The 19572-nt window shown below is 35.1% G+C and overlaps 1 protein-coding gene across 1 annotated transcript; it reads left to right on the top strand.

The window, feature by feature from the left end:
* The first annotated feature begins 15286 nt into the window (after nucleotides 1-15286).
* Nucleotides 15287-17933, top strand: LOC113277373 (protein TAPETUM DETERMINANT 1-like). The gene is made up of 4 exons (XM_026526490.1): nucleotides 15287-15440; nucleotides 15697-16012; nucleotides 16226-16351; nucleotides 17018-17933. Exons 2-4 carry the CDS (start codon nucleotides 15919-15921, stop codon nucleotides 17386-17388), a joined length of 591 nt encoding a protein of 196 aa, XP_026382275.1. The 5' UTR covers nucleotides 15287-15440; nucleotides 15697-15918; the 3' UTR covers nucleotides 17389-17933.
* Nucleotides 17934-19572: the final 1639 nt, after the last annotated feature.

Here is a 19572-nt window from a genome sequence, read left to right as displayed (position 1 = left end):
TAGTGATCCGCATGTCTTCCACGTGTAGATATTTTGACACGTGTTGAGAGATGGATTATGTGTATACATCTAGCATCATAGGAAATTCAATATCAAACTTTAACACATTTTTAAGAGGAAAAAAAGAAGGTAAAAATGCATTAGAAAGTAGTAGTAGAAGTAGCGGGAGAAAAAGAGAAAGGACGTGAACGTAGGTAAAATGGATTTATGGTTAGTCAAGAAAAGGAGCAACTCCCAACCTGTTATCGATCCAAAAACACACAAGTTCCATAACACAACAGCGCCACCACACCTCAAACCCAAATAGAATGTGCATAATGCATCATCCCGCATTTTGACAATTACACTTTCGCAGAGATTCAACCAAATATGGGATATAAACACAAAACTCTATGACAAATGACAATGATCTGCTTTCGCATTTTGAAGTCTCTAAAGCGTCCATCCATCCCCTGACGACTCGAGGACTAAATAAAAAAAAGTATATATAGTTCAAATTTTGCATCTCCGTTCCCGTCTAAGTTTGAAAATTTCTCTAACGCCCCAAAACACTTGCCAAGTATAAACTGAAAAATACTAGAACCTCCTACTATATGGGTTCAACATATACAAGCCCCACAAAGTGGATCCTGCACTATCAACTCCACACTTTCCATTTTTGATATTTCTAGGTCCAAAACGTTTTTTTTTTGGGGCTTGGTTTTGAATTTTCCCGGATTGCTGACGTCATCAGAATTTTTAATAAAAGTGAAAATACCATAATTAACCTCCAGTATTTAAAGTTGTTTTATACGTTAACAGAAACAGAAAATCAAATCAAATTAGTTTTCAGCTCTCTATTCTCTCTGCTCTCGTTGATTTTTTCTTCAGAAACAGAATTAAGTTTTTTCTTCACACGAAATTATTGCATTGAAGAAAAAGAGTTCGTTAGTCTGTTGTTGTGTTGAAGAGGAGACGAAGAAAAAGGATTCATTGTTGCTTTTTCTCAATTTATTGATGTTATTCAGTGGATTTAAGATCTGGCGAGTTTGAAACGATGCATTGAAGAACAACAAATAGGTTTGTATCAATTTTATCTTCTGTTTGTATCGAATAGGTTTGATTCATTACTTTTTCTGAGTGATTGTTTGATTTCTATCTTCTACTGATTTTTTGGATTTTTGTTTTGTTTCGATTTTATTGAGTCTGAGAATAAGAAGAAGACAACTCGGAATAGAGAAATCAACGTAGGTACGAATTGTGATTTCGATCTAGTTTTCAATTCAATTGATTTTGATTGTTACAATTGCGATCTAGTTTTTTCACTTTTTTTATTTGGTTTTGATACTGAGTATGTTTTTGTTGATGCTTACACAGGTTTGGTTGATACCGAGAAGAGGAATAGTAAGAACATTGTTTCAGAAGTACGAAAATAATCAATCTAGGTAAGAATTTTATTTTGTTTTTGATTTCAGATCTGTTTTCAAAAAAAAAAAATTGAATTATTTGTTCTTCTTGCATGTCCGATCTGTTAATTTTTTTTTATACTGAGAGGAGTATGAAGAAACAATTTTGTTTCAGTAGAACAACTTCAATTTGATTTGTTAGACATGCTGTTTTTTTGTTACAGTATGTGTAACTTTAGGTTACACATGTATATCCTGTTGTATTTTTAAGCATGTGTAAGGAAGGTCCAAATGTTTTTTAGTTGCAGCATGTGTAATTTTAGTTTACACATATATATCATGTTTGTATTTTAAGCATGTGTGAGGAAGAAGCAGATGTTTTTTAGTTATAGCATGTGTAATTTTAGTTTACACATATATATCCTGTTGTATTTTAAGCATGTGTAAGTTGAAGTTACATATATATATGTATTGTAACATGTTTATCTGTAAATAGTTGTATCATCTGTATCTTTTACTCATATTTAGCTTGCCGCATAGAATATACTTATCACGAGGGGGCAACGCCCCCGAGTGAATTGCGTTCGTTTTAAAATTTTGATATTGTTATTGTGTGTTTGATATTTTTCAGGTTGTCATGGATCATGTTAGTTGCGCTGCTGTTAGTTGCATTGCTGTTGTTCGCTACTCTTCAGATTTTATTACCCTGCGTGTTAATACTGATATCAAACTTGAAGAGTTTAAGGAACAAGTTTGCAGGGAATGGAAGCAGTTTACTCCACTTGGTATTACTTTCTTCTTCCGAGAAAGTGGGAAAGACTTTCCGCTTGACTGTGATTTTTCGTTGCAAGCTCTTATATCCATCACAAATAGTAAACAGAAGACCAGTGTTGATATTTTCTTGCAAAATATTCCTCGTGTGGCCTCTTCCTACAACTTTAGGGCAGATTCTTCTATTTCTAATGGGCCTAGTAGTACGTCTTCGTCCAGAAACAATCTTAATGTTGCAATGTATTTGGAAGATAAAAGCAAGCCTGCGAAACCTTTGTTATCGGATGGTTGGCCCAAGGTTCTTGGTGAGATTGGTCATGTGTTTGTTGAAGGAGTTACGCAAGTCAGGGTTGCTTTCACCAAGTATCGTCTTCGCACTGGTTTCCAAATGATTGTAACTCACAATGAACGTTCTAGGTTCACGGCTAAGTGTGTAGATGAAAAATGCGGATGGAAATTCCATGCAGCTTCTATCGATGAAAGGAACGAAATGTTTCAGGTAGGTTTTCCATGTTCTGTCATCTAATGCTTAGTATATGTTATGTTTTGTTACAGTATGTGTAACTTTGGTTTACACATGATGTTTTTTGCACCATATTGTGTTTTGGTTGAATTGGTTATATTTTGTATGAACCTCTTCAGGTCAGGTCTTATAACCCTGAGCACATTTGTGGTGCTGGTGGGCGCAACTTGAACCAAACTTACTCCACCAGCTTCTCGTCTAGTTTGATTGAGGAAGAAGTTCGCAAAAATCTTCACAAGAAGCCCAAGCAAATTGCTGCTGATTTCCAGACCAACTATGGGATTAACATGGAGTACTATCAGGCATATAAAGCTAGGGAAAAGGTTTATGAGACGATTTATGGCGACGATGTCAAGTCCTACTCGCACTTAGTATGGTATTGATGCTATAAGGGAAACCAACCCTGGTAGTGTGATAAAGTTTGAACGTGAAAATAAACAGTTCCAACGGATTTTCATCGCATTTGCTGCATGCATCAAGGGGTACCGGTTTTGTCGTCCAATGGTATACTTGGATGCTACTTTCCTTACTGGTACATTCAAAGGTTGCTTGATGGCAGCTACTGGGATCAATGGTGGTAAAGGTATGCTTTTTTTTATGTTTTTTTTTTTGAACAACTTCAGTTGACAAATAACTGAGAGTTACACATGTGTAACTCTCAGTTACACATTACTTTACTCAGTGTGTAACTAAGAAAATAACATATGTAACCTTAAGTTACATATTTGTTTTAGCATGTGTAACTTGTATTTACACATTGTTTTCTGTTTGTGTGAAACTTATTATTCTTTCGATTCTGCACAATTTTTTTTGTAGGATTTTTCCCCCTTGCTTTTGCACTAGTCAATTCTGAGACGATCGACAACTGGGAGTGGTTTTTAAGGAATTTGACTGAATTTGTTGGTGATGGGAGGCCAATCACCTTCCTTTCGGATCGCCATGGAGGACTCTTGCAGGGTGTTCCACTTGTTTATCCAGATGGATTCCACAGCTTCTGCTACTATCGTTTGACGAAAAATATACCCATCACTGCAACAGATCCTAGGTACTCGCTTGTGATGGACCATTTCCGAGAGGCGACATACGCACTCTCACCTGAAAACCATGCGAAAGCCATACAGAAGATTAGAGACTTGAATTACGATTGGGTGGCTGATTACATCGAGACAATCCCACCTGAAGCATATGCGAACATCTAGTACTTTAGCAGAATCAGTCAATAGCTGGGTTCTGGTTCACAAGAAGATGCCTGCATCTGCTCTTCTTGATCAGGTTAATTGAGTGTGTGTGTGTGTGTGTGTTTTGTTATTTTGTTGTCTTTTTATTTCATGTTTTGTCACTTTATATATTCATGAGTTTTTTTTCTGCTTTTCAGAATAGGAGGAAAATAATGTGTTTGATGGTGGAGCGTTGTGAAATTGGTGTTAATATGATGACTCCATTAACCCCTGAATATGAAGAAAAGCTTGTGGCTCTTCAAGATGAACGTTTGGCTTGGGAAGTATTGGTTGCTAGTCCTACTGTGTTTGAAGTTTTTAGCGAAAGGTCTCACATGGTGGACCTCGAACACCAGACTTGCACCTGTCAAAGGTTTGGTTTCTTATGCTTTTTCTTCTCCCTGTATGTTCATTTTTTTTTAGAATGTGTATCTTCCAGTTACATTAGATATATGCATGTCTAAATAGTAGTTACACATCTATTTTGCAAGTGTAACTTAAAGATACACATCCTGTATATGCATCTGTAACTAGCTAATTTTGAGTGTTTTATGATTTGTATGTGCAACTAACTGATTTTTTGGTTATTTTTGTTTTTTTCCAGGTGGCGCGTATATGGTTTTCCTTGTGCTCATGCTCTTGCAGCCATGCGCAAGATTAAATGTGAGGCTATTGATTTCATTTCACCGTATTTTACAAGAGACTATTTTAGGAAGACTTATATGCATGCCATCCAACCGATTCCCAACTACAACAGGCATGTTGAATATAATCGAGACGACACCGTCAACCCGCCTACCGTGAAGAAGCAACCAGATAGACCACCAGGGAAAAGGATTATAAGTAAAGGTGAGAAGAAGGTGAAGAGGAAAGTTCGTTGCAGCAATTGGAAGGAAACAAGTCACAACAAGGCAGGTTGCAGGAATCCTCGGAAGTTCACACCCCACTAGCTTTAGCCTACCAAATTTCATTTCTGCAAGTAATGATTTGATGTCTGGATTCTTATTTTTCTTGGATTATTTGTTTTTTAGTTTTCTCGTTGATTATGTGCAAGGATCATTTATTCAGATTTTATATTTTGTCAGTTCACAGTTGAAATGCATTTTATTCTATTTTTGATTTATTTATGTACATCTGATCAGTGGTCAAATGCTTGTGTAACTTTAGTTTACACTCAAATATGGATGTGTAACCAGAAGTTACACTGCTGTGAATACATGTGTAACATTAGCTTACACATGATAAATGATGGTGTAACTTTATTTTATTTTGATTTATTGGGCAAGTCCGATCAATGGTTTGTGTAACTTCATTTTACACTCAAATATATGGATGTGTAACCAGAAGTTACACTGCTGTGAATGCATGAGTAATATTAGGTTACACATGATAAATGCATATGTAAACTCTGGTTACACCTTCTGCATCAAGTTAAGATGTGTAGTTACTTAACCTGTTGCATACTTTCTGAAACCTGTACACACAGCAGTAGAAGTTCTAACAAGATAAAAGTTTTTAATTCAAAGAATTTCAATCCAAAAATATTTTCAAAACCAAGAACTGCTAAAATCTACTAACTGATGAAATTTAAAAGTTTTAACAACATATTTTCCAAGTCTAACATCTGCTTGTGGCTAACAACATATTTACGAGTATAGAATTTTTTCTAATCCTAATGACTTCTTTACACATCTCTGGATGGATCCGAAAGAATCTTGTATAGCATGCTTCCTCTCATGCGGTTCAGCTTGTCAGTCCACCATAACATCATACTTGAGCTTAATTTTTTGTCAAGTGGTTTATTCTTCATCCTGATCTTCATGTAAGTGCATACACATGGAAGACAGTCAGGAATTGAACCTTGTGTGGACGAAGGGAGATTCTTGGCATTTTCATTCATCCCAAGAGCATAAGGACACAAGAGTCTCAGTTCTATAGTAATTGAAAATGTATATTTCTTGGATTGAAGAAGGTGTTCACCCCTGAGTTCCTTAACACTTGACGAGTTCATGTAGGACCAAGGATTAGAGCTCTTCAATTCATACTCCAGCAGTGTGTAGTGTGTGTTTTTGTTGCACATTGGGGCGAAAATTCTGACTGCATCGTTCTTGTACTTGACATACTCCTTCGCAAGCTTTGGAATCCAAAATCTCTTGAATTCTCCGTAATCCTTCAAGTAAGAGGCCTGCAAAAACCATTTGGAATGTCCAACTTACATTTTTAATCAAAAGTTACAAATGAACAAGTGTGTATGTAAACAGAAGTTACACATAGGGCCTTGGGTTTTACACTGGAAAAATAAGGATGTGTAACTTCAGATTACACATTATAAATGGTTGTGTAACTTCAGATTACACATTATGACTGCATTTGTAACCCTAGATTACACATTATAACTGTTTTCCGACATAAAAAAACTCTAGAGTATGTTATCATAATCTTACAACACACACTACACATTATAAATGCAATTAGATTTTAAATATATCGAAGTACTTACGTATGCTTTTGGCGACAAGAATATCACTTTGTCATACTTGCTGTTAGTGTTCATCTTTGACCTCAATCTTCTAATGTAGAAGTCGATGAATTCTGACTCCAAGAAGGATTCTTTCTTGGTAAGTTGTAGCATTAGTTCTCTAGATATATCAAACAGGTGGCTACCATCTTCGTTGCGTTCAATCCAAGTAATGTCTCTTCATTTTACAAAGAAGTAAACTATTAATCAACATAACAGAATCAAGTAGTAAAACACAACAATCAATAACATAGTCAAGCCTACTTGGAGTCAAGCTACTTACATTTTCGGATGAGTATTGAAATATTCAAACGTTTTCTCCTTGTTCTCGCCTTCCAGCCTTTCGGTAACTTCTGAACCTTTCACATCCTTTCTCATTGTTCCGTCATCTTCTTCAGCAACCTCAACGATTCTTTCTTCTTCTACTTCTGGTACTGGGTCCATTATTTCTTTTTCCACTTCTGGAACTGCGGCCATTCTTTCTTCATTAACAGTCTTCTTAATCTTCTTTGGCTTCTTTCATATTGCTTCAGATCTTGTGTTGGAATTTTTCTATTCCTCAGCACACGTTGTTGCATGAATGCTGGTTGGTTTTCTCTTATTGTATTTGCAGCTTCCTTCAGTAACTCTCCTACAGGTCTTGGAGTTTTATCTATTCCAAGGCTAAAAAAGTTATCCTGTGTTGTAGCTGCGCAAACAAATATAGGCAGAATTTAAAAAATTAACACATGTATGTAACTTAAGAAGATAACCTCAAGCCAAAATAATAATGTATTGTATGTAACCTCAAGCTACACATGCCTTTTACAATGTGTAACTTGAAGTTACACTTCCATTACAAACAAAACATAAAGGAAAAATAAAAAGAAATAACAGTTACAGAAGGAAGAGTGATTACCACTTGAGCTAGGTTCCGCATTCTCCATCACTGCAGGTTCATGTTCACTTTTGTTAATGTCGCCGACAATCTCATCTAGCATTTCACTCACTTGAACATCCGTCATATCAGTAGGGTTAGCTTCTAGTTGCACCAAGCTGTAGGTATGAGCATTGTCAGGCTGTGTTTGCTGTGTTATAGCAGTTATCACCATGGAGTCCTCAAACTGTGTTGAAGCAAAACTGTCCTCAAAAGTTTCAGGTGTCTCTTCAATGACATCTGCATCATCTCTTGCGGCTTTCTCATGCTGCTCAACCACACCAACACCTTCTGCATCTTTCTTTTGCGCCTCATCAGCAGCATGCGTCTCTTTATCAGCTTTCTTCTGCGCCTCATCAACAACATCTGCAGTAGTGCGCTTTTTCTTACCAGTGCGCTTCTTCTTTGGAGGAGCCTTGCGCTCCTCTGCAACAGTTTGAGGTTACAGAATTGTTGGCGTATTTCCAGCTGCAAGGCTCATACATGGAACTGCACAAGGATTGAAATGAGAATTAGGATGATGATGATGATGTTAAATTTTTTTAATAAAATTTCAAGAAGAATATATATCATGTGTAATCGACTGGCTTGGATAACTAGCATGTGTAACTTCATGTTACACATGAATATGGCATGGATACCTAGTGTAACATGGAGTTACACATGCATCTAACTAGTGTAACCAGAAGTTACACATGCATATAACATGTGTAACTAGGGATTACACATCCATATGATTAGTTTACTCAACATTTATTAAGTCTAATCAAGTTAAATAAGCATATTAAAAATGAACAACTAAAATATGAAATTAAAAAGGTTCAAAGACCTTAGTGTCAACTAATTGGGTACCTCTATCAAGTTAAAGAAGCATATTAAAAATGAACAACTACTTACATTCTTCATGGAAGGAAGTTTCCGCATCATCTTTCTCTTTCTCTTTCTCTTGCTCAGTCTCTTTCTCGGTCTCTTCTTCTTCATGCTCAGTACTTCCATCTCCTTGTTGCTCAGTCTCAACTAACTGTAACTCTTCTTCTTCATGCTCAGTAGCTCCATGCTCAGTACCTCCATGTCCAACATCTTCATGTTGCATAAACTCTTCATGGGTCACTTTGTAAAGATCAATACCCATTGCTTGCATAATTTGGCAACTAAATTGTGAATCTTGAATTTTGTTGTTCCTGAAAGGTCCCCTTCTGATATCCCTTCTCTGGCAATTGCATACACTGCTTTAAACATTGCTTGCTTTGCTTGCAGTTGCTCTTTCATATGGACATTTTCAATGGTTTGCGCTTTCAGCCAACCTTGCAGGTCGTCCTTGCTGGGTACCACTGTTGATATACCTAGCTGCTTCTCAAGCTGTGAAAACTCAGCCACAAAGCTAGGAGTTGGCTGCAATTAACAGATGGAGAGGTTAAAAATAGATAGCAAAAACAGTTGAATATTCTAAATATAAAATTTTTCAGTTGTATGTGTAACTTAAAGTTACATAAGCACATTTTATATGTGTAACCTATAGTTACATAAACACATTATATAGTTACACATATAAAATGAATTCACTTGTGTTATCTTTTGCATGTGCAACTATATGTTACACAAGCACATTTAAATGTGTAACTTATAGCTACACATGACAATTTTGATTACATCAAAGTTTTATCTAAATTATATTATCATAAATTTACAAAACCTAAACCAACTGACATATAACACTTACTGAAAACTTTGTCATGTTTGTTTTCCAAATGTAATCAGAAATATGGTATATATCGCACCTCCCAACCATCGGGATATCTTCTTCGTGGTTCTCAACTTTCGGGATTAATCCTCCTGGTGTGTGTTCAGCAAACAATAACTGCAACATATAAATTTTAATTAGTCGATTGAACAAAAATATCCACAACGTAACACTAAAACTGCTGGAATAGAAATTACGCACAAGCTTTTACCAGTAGTTATTGCACACAAGCCTTCACATTTGACAAACAACCAAGATTAATATGAATCTCTTCAAACAAGTGCTCATGTATTAAATCAGGCCACGACACCTTGAGCACCGTATCATAAGTTTCAACGATACTAAGATATTTCGCGTTCACTCCATTGGCATTTTTGTCACCAAAAAACAATACACAACAAAGATAAAGACCTATCAAGCAAACTAGATCCTTCTCATCAACTTTCTTTCTTTTCCCACTTTTGCTCCTTTTTGTCATAAGTTGTTTTATCTTCTCTAAAATGTTTGTCTTAGTCACTATCGTCTGATGCTTTGTAGATTTGATATCAGTGAAGAATTTGTTGTATAAAACATTGTCAGTCAATTCATTAGGACAATAGTACTTTAACAGCTTCTGACACTTTCTGCTTCCAATCCTCTGCATGCAAAATATACCAGTCAGATTTTCCGGTGTAGACTCTATAATCTTATCATCACCAAACTTGAATGAACACGGTGTCTCACAATCCATGTCAAAGCAGTTCAAAAGCTTCAAGACGCCGTGTTTGTTGGTACTTATCCGTCTTGTTGTACTCGGTACAGCTGTATCATAGTCATCGTAATACATCATTACGAGTTCACCGTAAGCAGCTCTCCTAAGATATCTCTGAGCCCTATCAGTCAGTCCTATAGGTTTTATCACCTTTACTAAATCCTTTACTACATTCAACGACTGCCTTAGGTTTCCTGTACACATCACACACAAAAATACATCACACACAAAAATAGCATGAGTCAGTATGTTGTGTACTTATCAAATACACTCATTTTTAACTGCAAAATGAAAATCATGTTACACACTATGTGTATTTGCCAAGTACACAAACTGAATCATTCTATTCTGTGTTGTGTAACCTTAACTTACACATGCATATGAAGGTTTACAAGCGTCATTTTTTGATGTGTAACTATTATTTACAAACACAATACACTCGTAGGTTATATTTTGCATGTGTAACTTTCTAGTTACATAGGCAATTGGCAAATCAGTGATGTTATTATGCATGTGTAACTTCTAGTTACACAGTGACTTGGCAAGTTAGTGGTTAGATTTTCAATGTGTAACTTATAGTTACACATGCATATGCATTACAAACATGAGATTCTAAATGTGTAACTTATAGTTACACAACCACTTTGCAAGTCATTGGTGACATCTTGAATGTGTAACTTACAGTTACACACTCAGTATACAAAGGCTCAATTGTATGTGTAACTACAAGTTACACACTCAGTATACCAACCACAACACAGTTGGTGGTGAGATTTTGAATGTGTAACTTATAGTTACACAAGCCCTTGTTTGCATAGTTATACATTCAAAAGCATTTACATTAGATCATCACAACCAAAATCGCATGTATAGTTTTTACTAGCATGATATCATAACAACACATATCATAAAATAATTTCAACTCTTAATACCTGTTATTGCAGTATCTTTTTCAGCGGTATTGCTTCTTCCTCGCGCCATTTTAGTTCACAAAATGTATATTGAATCTGAATCTGCAGTTTAAAAAGTAAGAAAACATCAATCTCCAGTAGTACTAAACTCCTTAACATGATATTGAGATGATACATGAACAAAAAACATCAAGTAAACCTAACCCCTAAAACCAGAAAGGAAAAGTAGAAGATCGAAAACAGATTCAAACCTCAGTTCGTCTTCTTCTTCTTTCTTCGTCTTCTTCTTTGATCAAAAAAGGACTGAATCAAACAACGAATGAAGCAAAAAACAGATCGAATACACTGAGATTTAACATATCAAAAACAGATCAACTACAGATCGCAAAACATATCAAATTTACTGAGATTAAACAGATCGAAAAACAGATCGAAAAACATGTTAAACACGAAGAAGAAGAAAAGATTAAACATGAAGAAGAAGATATGACCGAAATCTACCTGTTTTAGTTTTTCGTTTCTTCGATCTGCAAAAAAAATTCTCTTAAACAAATTTCTCTGCACTTCTTTGAAGGTTTTCGACCGACAGTTTTCTCATGTGAGATTCAGTTTATCTCTCTTGAAATGAAATGAATGTGTCGGTTTGATAGAAAACCTAGGTTAGATACTTATACAGTGAAGGTTATTCTGGTCATTTCAACCGAATTAAATTTATTTTTAATTCAGGGCCTAGTAATAAAACTCTTTTAACTAGGTGCCTCATATTATGGATTATCCATGGGTTGGGCCTTAGCCTAATTTTCCCAATTGGAATAGTATTAATGTTTTTCTTGGGTTAAACTATGTTAGCATTAATACCTCTCACCAGTTTGATCTAATGGGATAGTTCAATGAATTGTAGTTTTCTGAAAGGGAAATTTTTTCAAAGGTTGATTCCGTAGACTTGCATGATTGGCTAACTTCTCTGCCTTCTTGCTCTACTACAAATATAACAACGAATAACACTGATCACCACTTCTTTTCCCTGTGAAGAATTAACAAATGAAAGGCAGAAATATGTATATTGGCAAAATTCAAATCAACATGGAAGAATACCAGAAGGTAAGAAACCATGAACATTGGTTCGCTCAGTTTCATTTAGAGAGGATTTCTCGAATTGGATTTAGACGAAGATGTATGCTGCAATAAGAGCAATAGTCAGTTAATCTTTTAGAAAACTTACAATGAACTGTTGTTTAGGAGGACGTGATATTGTTTGCTGGATGCTTGGAAATACTTGAAAGACAAAGGAAACAAAAAATGCCATAAGTTAGAATGCATGGTTGTATAACATCAAGATCACAAAAAGATAAAACAAATTGCATGTGAAGGGAGGTATTATAGAAAATAGTAGGATAAGAGGTTATATGAATTGGACTGCCAAATTTGAGGTGCACTGTACCTCCCAACCGACTTTTTCACAATGTTTAAGACGAACTTAAGCTTTCTGACGACAGATACAAAAAAAAAAATACATAATTTATGTTACAAATAGACCTATTTTTTTTTATTTTTTTTAATGTAAGAACAATTGATTTATGCGCCAACCTGATACCTAATATGTGTAACATTTTTCCTGCTTGCCAGAAATTCAACGACTTCTGGTCGCTAAGCTTTTCTATCTTTGAAATCTTGTTCAGGCACATGACATTCTCAAACGAAACTATCATGTAACCAGTAGTTGGATTGGAAACACTAAATTTGGAGCGGGTTGGATCTGTAGAAATGAACATGGTACAATGATTATGGCTATGGCAACACCACTTGGAAAAACGACAGCAATCGTGACAGAGACATGGACATTTCTACTAGCTGTGAGTATGGCGGCCCTCAAAGAATGGAACACCATCCAATTCGAAACGGACTCAACGGCGTTGTTAACACTTGTCTCGAAGGACCCCTCTGAGGCACCTTGGATCATACGAACTTTGTTACAAGAAATACAATAACATCTCCGTTTACTACAGGCTTATGTGATAACACACACATATAGGGAAGCGAATCAAGCGGCGGATGGACTTGTAGACTTTGCAGCAAAAAAACAATTACATCACGGGATTGGAATCAGTAACAGAACATCAACCCACATATGGGAGCACACTCATCCTGATTTCCTTAATGTAATTGTTATGAATGACTCGGTGGGGACTCGTTACACAAGAGAAATTCATGTTTATTAATAATGAAACTTATTCTTTTCAAAAAAAAAAAAAATCCTCCTTAATGTTTTCCTGGATCAACAGTACGTCATCCCTCCCCACTCTTGCCCTGCATTGGATATTGACTTTAAATGTTAGGGCATCCTTATATATTAACAGCTAATATATAACCAGTAGAGGAAAACAATACGTGTTAACCAACAAAACGATCAATCAACAACCTATTCTGTAATCAATCGAGCAACACTACGTATTCCTAAGCGCCAAATTCCGACAGCGACCCCAAAATCCGACAGTGAATGATTAAAAAACGAATGCTTAAAAAACAATTGGACTTTGGCTAGGCATACAAACCTTGTTTACGGTTCTCCATTGCTTTCTGATTTTCCTCAGTTTGATAGCTTGGCTTGGTATCGTCTGTGCGACTGTAACTGAATGTGCGCATCCCTGTACCGTTTGTATATAGATCCCTAGCTAACTTGGTTTCTAAGAAATTCCTTTGAATTTTTTCTCTAAATTTGGCATAGGTTGCCGGCAATTCAACTGCTATATTTGGAGTAACCTATATATTTTATTCCGGTATTAGCGAATATATATCGAAAGTATTCAGTGTTTATTAAGAAAAATAGATAGATAAAAAAGGTTAAAACTATAATTAAGGAAAAAATATGTCTCAAATGGAAAGTATGTGAGGGAAAAAGTCTTAATCCACGCATGATACACAACCATATTCATAAAAAAGCATCTCCAACCCATGGATGTGGGGATGAGGTAGCAAAAAAAAAGTTAGACATCCTCTAGGTGAACCTTTAGTTTTAGACATTTACTCAGAGGATGTCTTCCCATCCTAGTCACATTTTTATTAATAAAAATCAATGAAAACAATAATGGAAATAATTTTAACCAATTATATGCCTACAAATAAGTAAAGAAAGATGAAACAATCTAAGGGTTGGAGATAAAATTTATTTTTTCCTAATATCTAGGATTTTATACCTAGAGGATGTCTTAAAAGTGATGCCGCGTATGAAACATCCACATTCACCATTGGAGAAGCTCTAAGGGCATTTGAAGAGAATTTGGGAAAAATATCTTTTCTGGACGTGATAATTATGGACATTTGAAAAAGATTTTGGAAAAATATCCAAAAAAGAAAATTGGTAAAAAATAATTCTATAAATTTCGGCTTTAAAAAATAATAAATCTAATATTAGTAGTTCACGTCATATATATCCGACGGCCTTGATTTTATTCGAATCATGTAATTAACGGTCATGAAATGTAAGGGGCTAACTTTGATTTTGGCCAATCAGAAGCGAGGATTTTGTTTACCGGCCAATGGGAGGGGAGATAAGCGCAACTCTCAACGTTGTGTGAGAGATGTGATTGGGTGTTTAGGTTGTTGATATATATAGTTTTGGAATTTTTAAGTTGTTTTCTTGGAATGTTGTCCATGGCACTTCCATATTATATAGATATATAAATGTGTAGGTTCTATAAAATCATCTATAATGGCTTTATTTTTTCATTACAAATTTTAACCGACACAAATCCGTTGGATTATTCGCACCCAATCCGCTCATCGATGTATCCATTGGATGTTGGATTGGATGCAGATGCCAAATTTGAAATCCATATTCGATGCGGATGAGGTAAAATCCGGTCCATACAGACCTATGCTCACGCAGCTCACCCCTACATATATGGACAGGGTCCTTAACCCTCTTGTTAAAAGGGGATGTAAATTGTGTTTGATTAGTGTAATGCATTTGCCGGGTCTATTATTAAAGAAAGAAGGGTTGAGGATTTCTTTCGCTTAGGTTTGGAGAGTACTTATGTTTTTGGCGTTTTGATACTAATTAATGGACTAGTAACCTCGTTGATTGTTAGATAAATCATACTATAACTCATGTGAGTGAATCCTTCACAAATTACCAAGCAAAAAAAAAAAAAGAATCCTTCACAAATGCATCTATGTAAGAAGTAGACCTTGGGTTTTGGCTGCTTTACTGAGTTTTGATGACCCACGTCAAACCTTTCAGCTCAATACAGTAATGATGCGCAAAGCAAACCAGCTAAATCCCAACAGTCGTGAGGACGGAAAAAACAGAATGACTCCATCTATGATCCATTCGTGTGGGTCCAGAATAGAATGTCCTTTGAGTATTGTCAACATTTCATCAAATCAAATTATGCCCTTACTACCTGACACGTGCAATCTAACCCCAGTTAAAAAAAGTTAACCGTTCACAAACTCGTCATTAACTATAGTTAATGTGAAAACCACACCAGTTAGTAGTCCAACTATAAATACAGAGACAAGGATAAAGTGAAGACGAAGAGGAGAGAGAGAGAGACTAATTTCAAAATCACTCTTAAGAAAGAAGAAAATCTTAAGAGTCGATATTTTGAAAACCCTAATTTGTCTCTGCACAATTTTCAACGAAGAAGAAGAAGATTGATCTTCTTCCTTTCTCCTCAGAGATTTGAGTTTATATATTTAGAACAGGTAAGATCGATCGATTCAAATGTTGTTTCATAAACCCTAATTTTTCATATCATTAATGTTCTGAGTACTAGTTTGCGTATGAAGTGAATCAAAATATGTTCTGAAACTCTCTGATTCTCTTCGGAGAGAGAAACACATAGCAAAGTAGTACTGTATGTCGGTTTTGCTTTTTCAGTAGTCAAGTAGCAGAGATTGATTTCACCATTTTAAGTAATACATTCAGCATGTGAACTTATTTTACTTCTTACATTTTCAGGGATTTCTACTACTTATCTTCAATCAGTTCAAGTGTTAAAAGAGGATTCATAACCACTAACAATAAATACTACTCTTATTCTCTCATCTTCAATCTCTCATCTTCAATGAAGTTGAAGGAAACTGGAGTTTAGAGTTACAGATATTCTCATCGTCATTATTACTTCCTTAGTTTCTTCTTATTAAAGACTACACACGTGAGTTCTGTTTCTGTACTTCATCAATGGCGAAAATGGTGATTATTATCTCAAGGCGGTTGTTAATGGCAGCAGCAATAATGGCGGCGTTGATATATTCGTTTTCTCTATTTTATCCAGGTCTGTAAATATCAATAATCAGGTTTTTCACTTATTATTGTTTTAAGATCCCAATTTTTCTGATAATACTTTCCAGAATTTCTTTCTTTCTTTACGATTTTTTAATTCTAGGGTTTGGTTGTAACGGTTCGTCTTTCTCCGACATTCATATTGCTTTTTGGACTTTCTCTGTTTCATTTTCCTGAATTTTTAATTTTAATTTTGTTTTTGCAGGTTTATTGAATCAACAAAACAACATCAGAAGAAACTCAACTAATGATCAGATGATGATGAAGAAACCAGAAGAATTCCTTCAACTATTTTCTGCTGTTCGGAGTCGTAAACTTCTTAATACAGATTGTAAGTATTAGTACTAGTAGAAAATTCCTTTGAGGGTCATCGTTACAATACGCTGTACGTGATTGGTGATTTCTTCTGTTTTGATTTTCTGCTTCACACCACCACCAACAACAACATTGTACGGACCTAGCACTCATGTGGGGTCTATTTGTCTCCCATCATCCTTGTGACTTATATATTCTACTACATCGTATACACTTTTTGATGTATCGTTATGTTACCCAATCATAAGATGACATCTGGCAATTTGTGGTGTGAAAGGTGTCTTGCCTGTTCATTCAACAATTGGGTGGTTTTGATTTTTGATTTTGTGGTTACACAGTAACTTGATCCTACTGGTGCATATATGTTGCATTTGATTGATATATTGATGGTACTACTATATTCAGTAAAAAGAAAGTAGTAGAAGAGAACAAGGCATGATGAGATACTTTTAAGATTATACTAGTTTTGTTCTTATATGCTTTAGTTTTGCTTCTGCTTTTCCTTTGGGTCCTTAGTACTGGTATTCATCATCATTCAGCAATGGCTATAATCAGCTTAAGAGGCATATAGGAAAGTGTAATTTGTTTTCATTGTTGGTGGGGTTTGGGATGTTTGCATTTTCCCTTACAAGTACATGTGTTGCTTTACTGATGATTCTTTTTTATGGTTATGTTATGACAGTTTCATCAGCTGCAGCACCAGCATCTGAACAGGAAGAGATGGTGGAGCCCAATAGAATATGGGGAGAGAAATGTTCCAAATCAGACATAATTGTGAATCAAGGTTCAACTTCTCCACTGCCAAATGGTATACCAACATATACAGTTGAGATTATGAATGTGTGCGTTAGTGGTTGTGACATCTCTCGGATTCATCTCAGTTGCGGTTGGTTTAGTTCAGCTCGTCTCATTAATCCTAGACTCTTCAAGCGTATTCGGTACGATGATTGCATTGTTAATGATGGTAAACCACTTCCTAATGGTGCTACTCTCTCTTTCCAGTATGCAAACACATTCCGATACCCTCTTTCTGTTTCCTCTGTCACCTGTTGATGCACATGGAGATGTCTTTTGTTTGAACTCAGCCTCTCACTCACTCACTCACTCATTCAGTATCTCAGTACATCTCTTCCAATAAATGCTCAAACCCTCAAAGTAGGCTAGTTTTTGTCAATATATTAGCTCTACTAACACGCTCCATTAATTACTAGATAATCATCTGTCATGATCGTCAGGTTCTTGTTTTTAGTTTTGCTTGTGTTTTGCAAATTTCCTTTTTGGGATTTTCGGGTCTACTTTTGAAGTCTGCAGTGTTATGCTATGCTGTAAAAAGGAGACATGTACAGAGCAGAGCTGCCAAAACTTTTACGCTGTTAGAGGTGGTCTGTGCAGTACTTTTGGTCGAGACATTGCATAGTACGGTTCTCACCAACCCCCATAAATCGTACTACTTTTTGTATGAGAGAGAGTAGAAACTCCAGAGAGTGTGTGAGAAAGAGGTTATACACTCTTCCTTCTTTTTTTTGTTTATTGTATATAGTTATGCAGCTTATGCTGGTATATGAGAGAAGAGATTTTTATCATAGAGCAGTGGCCGATCCGGTGGATATTATTGATCGTATAGTTATATACTGTTCTTCTTTTTGAAATATGAATGAAAATATCGAAAAAAAAAAACAACAAAAGAAATTGAATGAAAAATCAACTCAGACATTATGTATGTGTTTTGCAAGTTTTTTCTTTTATTTTGTTTGATGATTAATTTAAAGTATTTTATGAATCAATTGATAGTTTGGCTACATCTACCTTCACTTTTTTTTTCCACCTATATTATCCTGTGTTAAGGTTTAATATGCTCCCCACTACTAGCTAGTGTTATGAAAAGCAGTATATAAAGAGATTCATTGATCAGAGTCGGTTAATTTACTAATCATGTAAAAGAAAGCTTTATCTATCTATGCAGTACAATTAAAGTCATTCTTTAACCTAATAATGAAGTGATTAATTATTTTGGATAGCTGGTCAAGGAGTAGTGGGTTTACATTTTGTTTTATCTGTGTAATTAATCATGGTTTAGGTAATTTGCTATCGATTTAATTGCCAAGTTATGGTATCTCATTGGAGCGTGTCAGGCTGTCAGATGGATTTTTGAAAGAGAAACACGAGTGATCACCACATTTTGATTTGCCTTAGTTTGCTATAAGAGATTGAGAACGCATTTGCCTAATCAGATGGTTGGTTTGACCTGTAACAATTCTGTTTTTGCCCGATACTCGTTTAAATGAGCCAAATAAAGAGAGTAAAGCTGGCATATGATTATATCTTCGACTTTCTATTTATCCACCTCTATGTTGAGTCTCAGATTAGATTAGTTTGGTATTGCTATGGTTTTATAAAAGCATTTTTGTGTTATGCGTTGTTGTGCTGTGAAAAAAAATCAGTTAGATGCTTGGTAAAATATTAACTAAAGTTAAAGCTGATTAAAAAAATAATCAAAGTGTGTTTGGTAAAATATGAGATTTAACCATTGTTATTGTGGCAAATGACAAAAAAAATACATATCTCTGAAATAGTTTTATTCAATTTTTTTGGGTTTAAAAATAATTAATTTTTTTACTATCAAAAAGGCGTTGGGGTGCAACTTGTTGCTAGGTTCTCAACCCTTCCAAACTGCTCTGTGTAAATTTTTCTTTCTTCTCTATGAATGCCTCAGCGACGCTCTTTCGTAAAATATAAATATATTAAATATTAAATCTACTAATTGTTACTATTATTATGATTGTTAAAAAAAATTACTTTACTTGACCACTTTTTAAATATATATACTCCCTCCGTTTCACAAAGATAGTTCGCTTTGACTTTCTCAGAATATTAAGGAGACCATACTATTTTACTTGACTACCCCTAGTTACTTACCTATTTTATTTTAATAAAAATGCTAGTAATAAAGATTATCCAAAATTGATGTGAAAGTTATAAATACGAAATATAAAAGGAAAATTTAAAAGATATCGAATTTATGAAGTATAAACTTTATAAGGAATTTATTTTTTAGAGTTAAATGTATATTTTCTTAAAAGGAATGAGTGATATATTTGTTTCCTCAATTATACTAATTTCTTTAATATTTTAGATTGGGTCACGTTAAAATGGATTTATGATTATAAAGAATTCAAGGGTATATTAGAGAGTTCATTGAAAAAGTGATTATAAACAGAAGCTGGACACAATTTTGAA

The sequence above is a fragment of the Papaver somniferum genome, chromosome 5 (genome assembly GCF_003573695.1).
Source record: "Papaver somniferum cultivar HN1 chromosome 5, ASM357369v1, whole genome shotgun sequence".
In the NCBI taxonomy this organism is placed as follows: Eukaryota; Viridiplantae; Streptophyta; class Magnoliopsida; order Ranunculales; family Papaveraceae; genus Papaver; species Papaver somniferum.
This window is presented reverse-complemented; position numbering and strand designations above follow the sequence as displayed.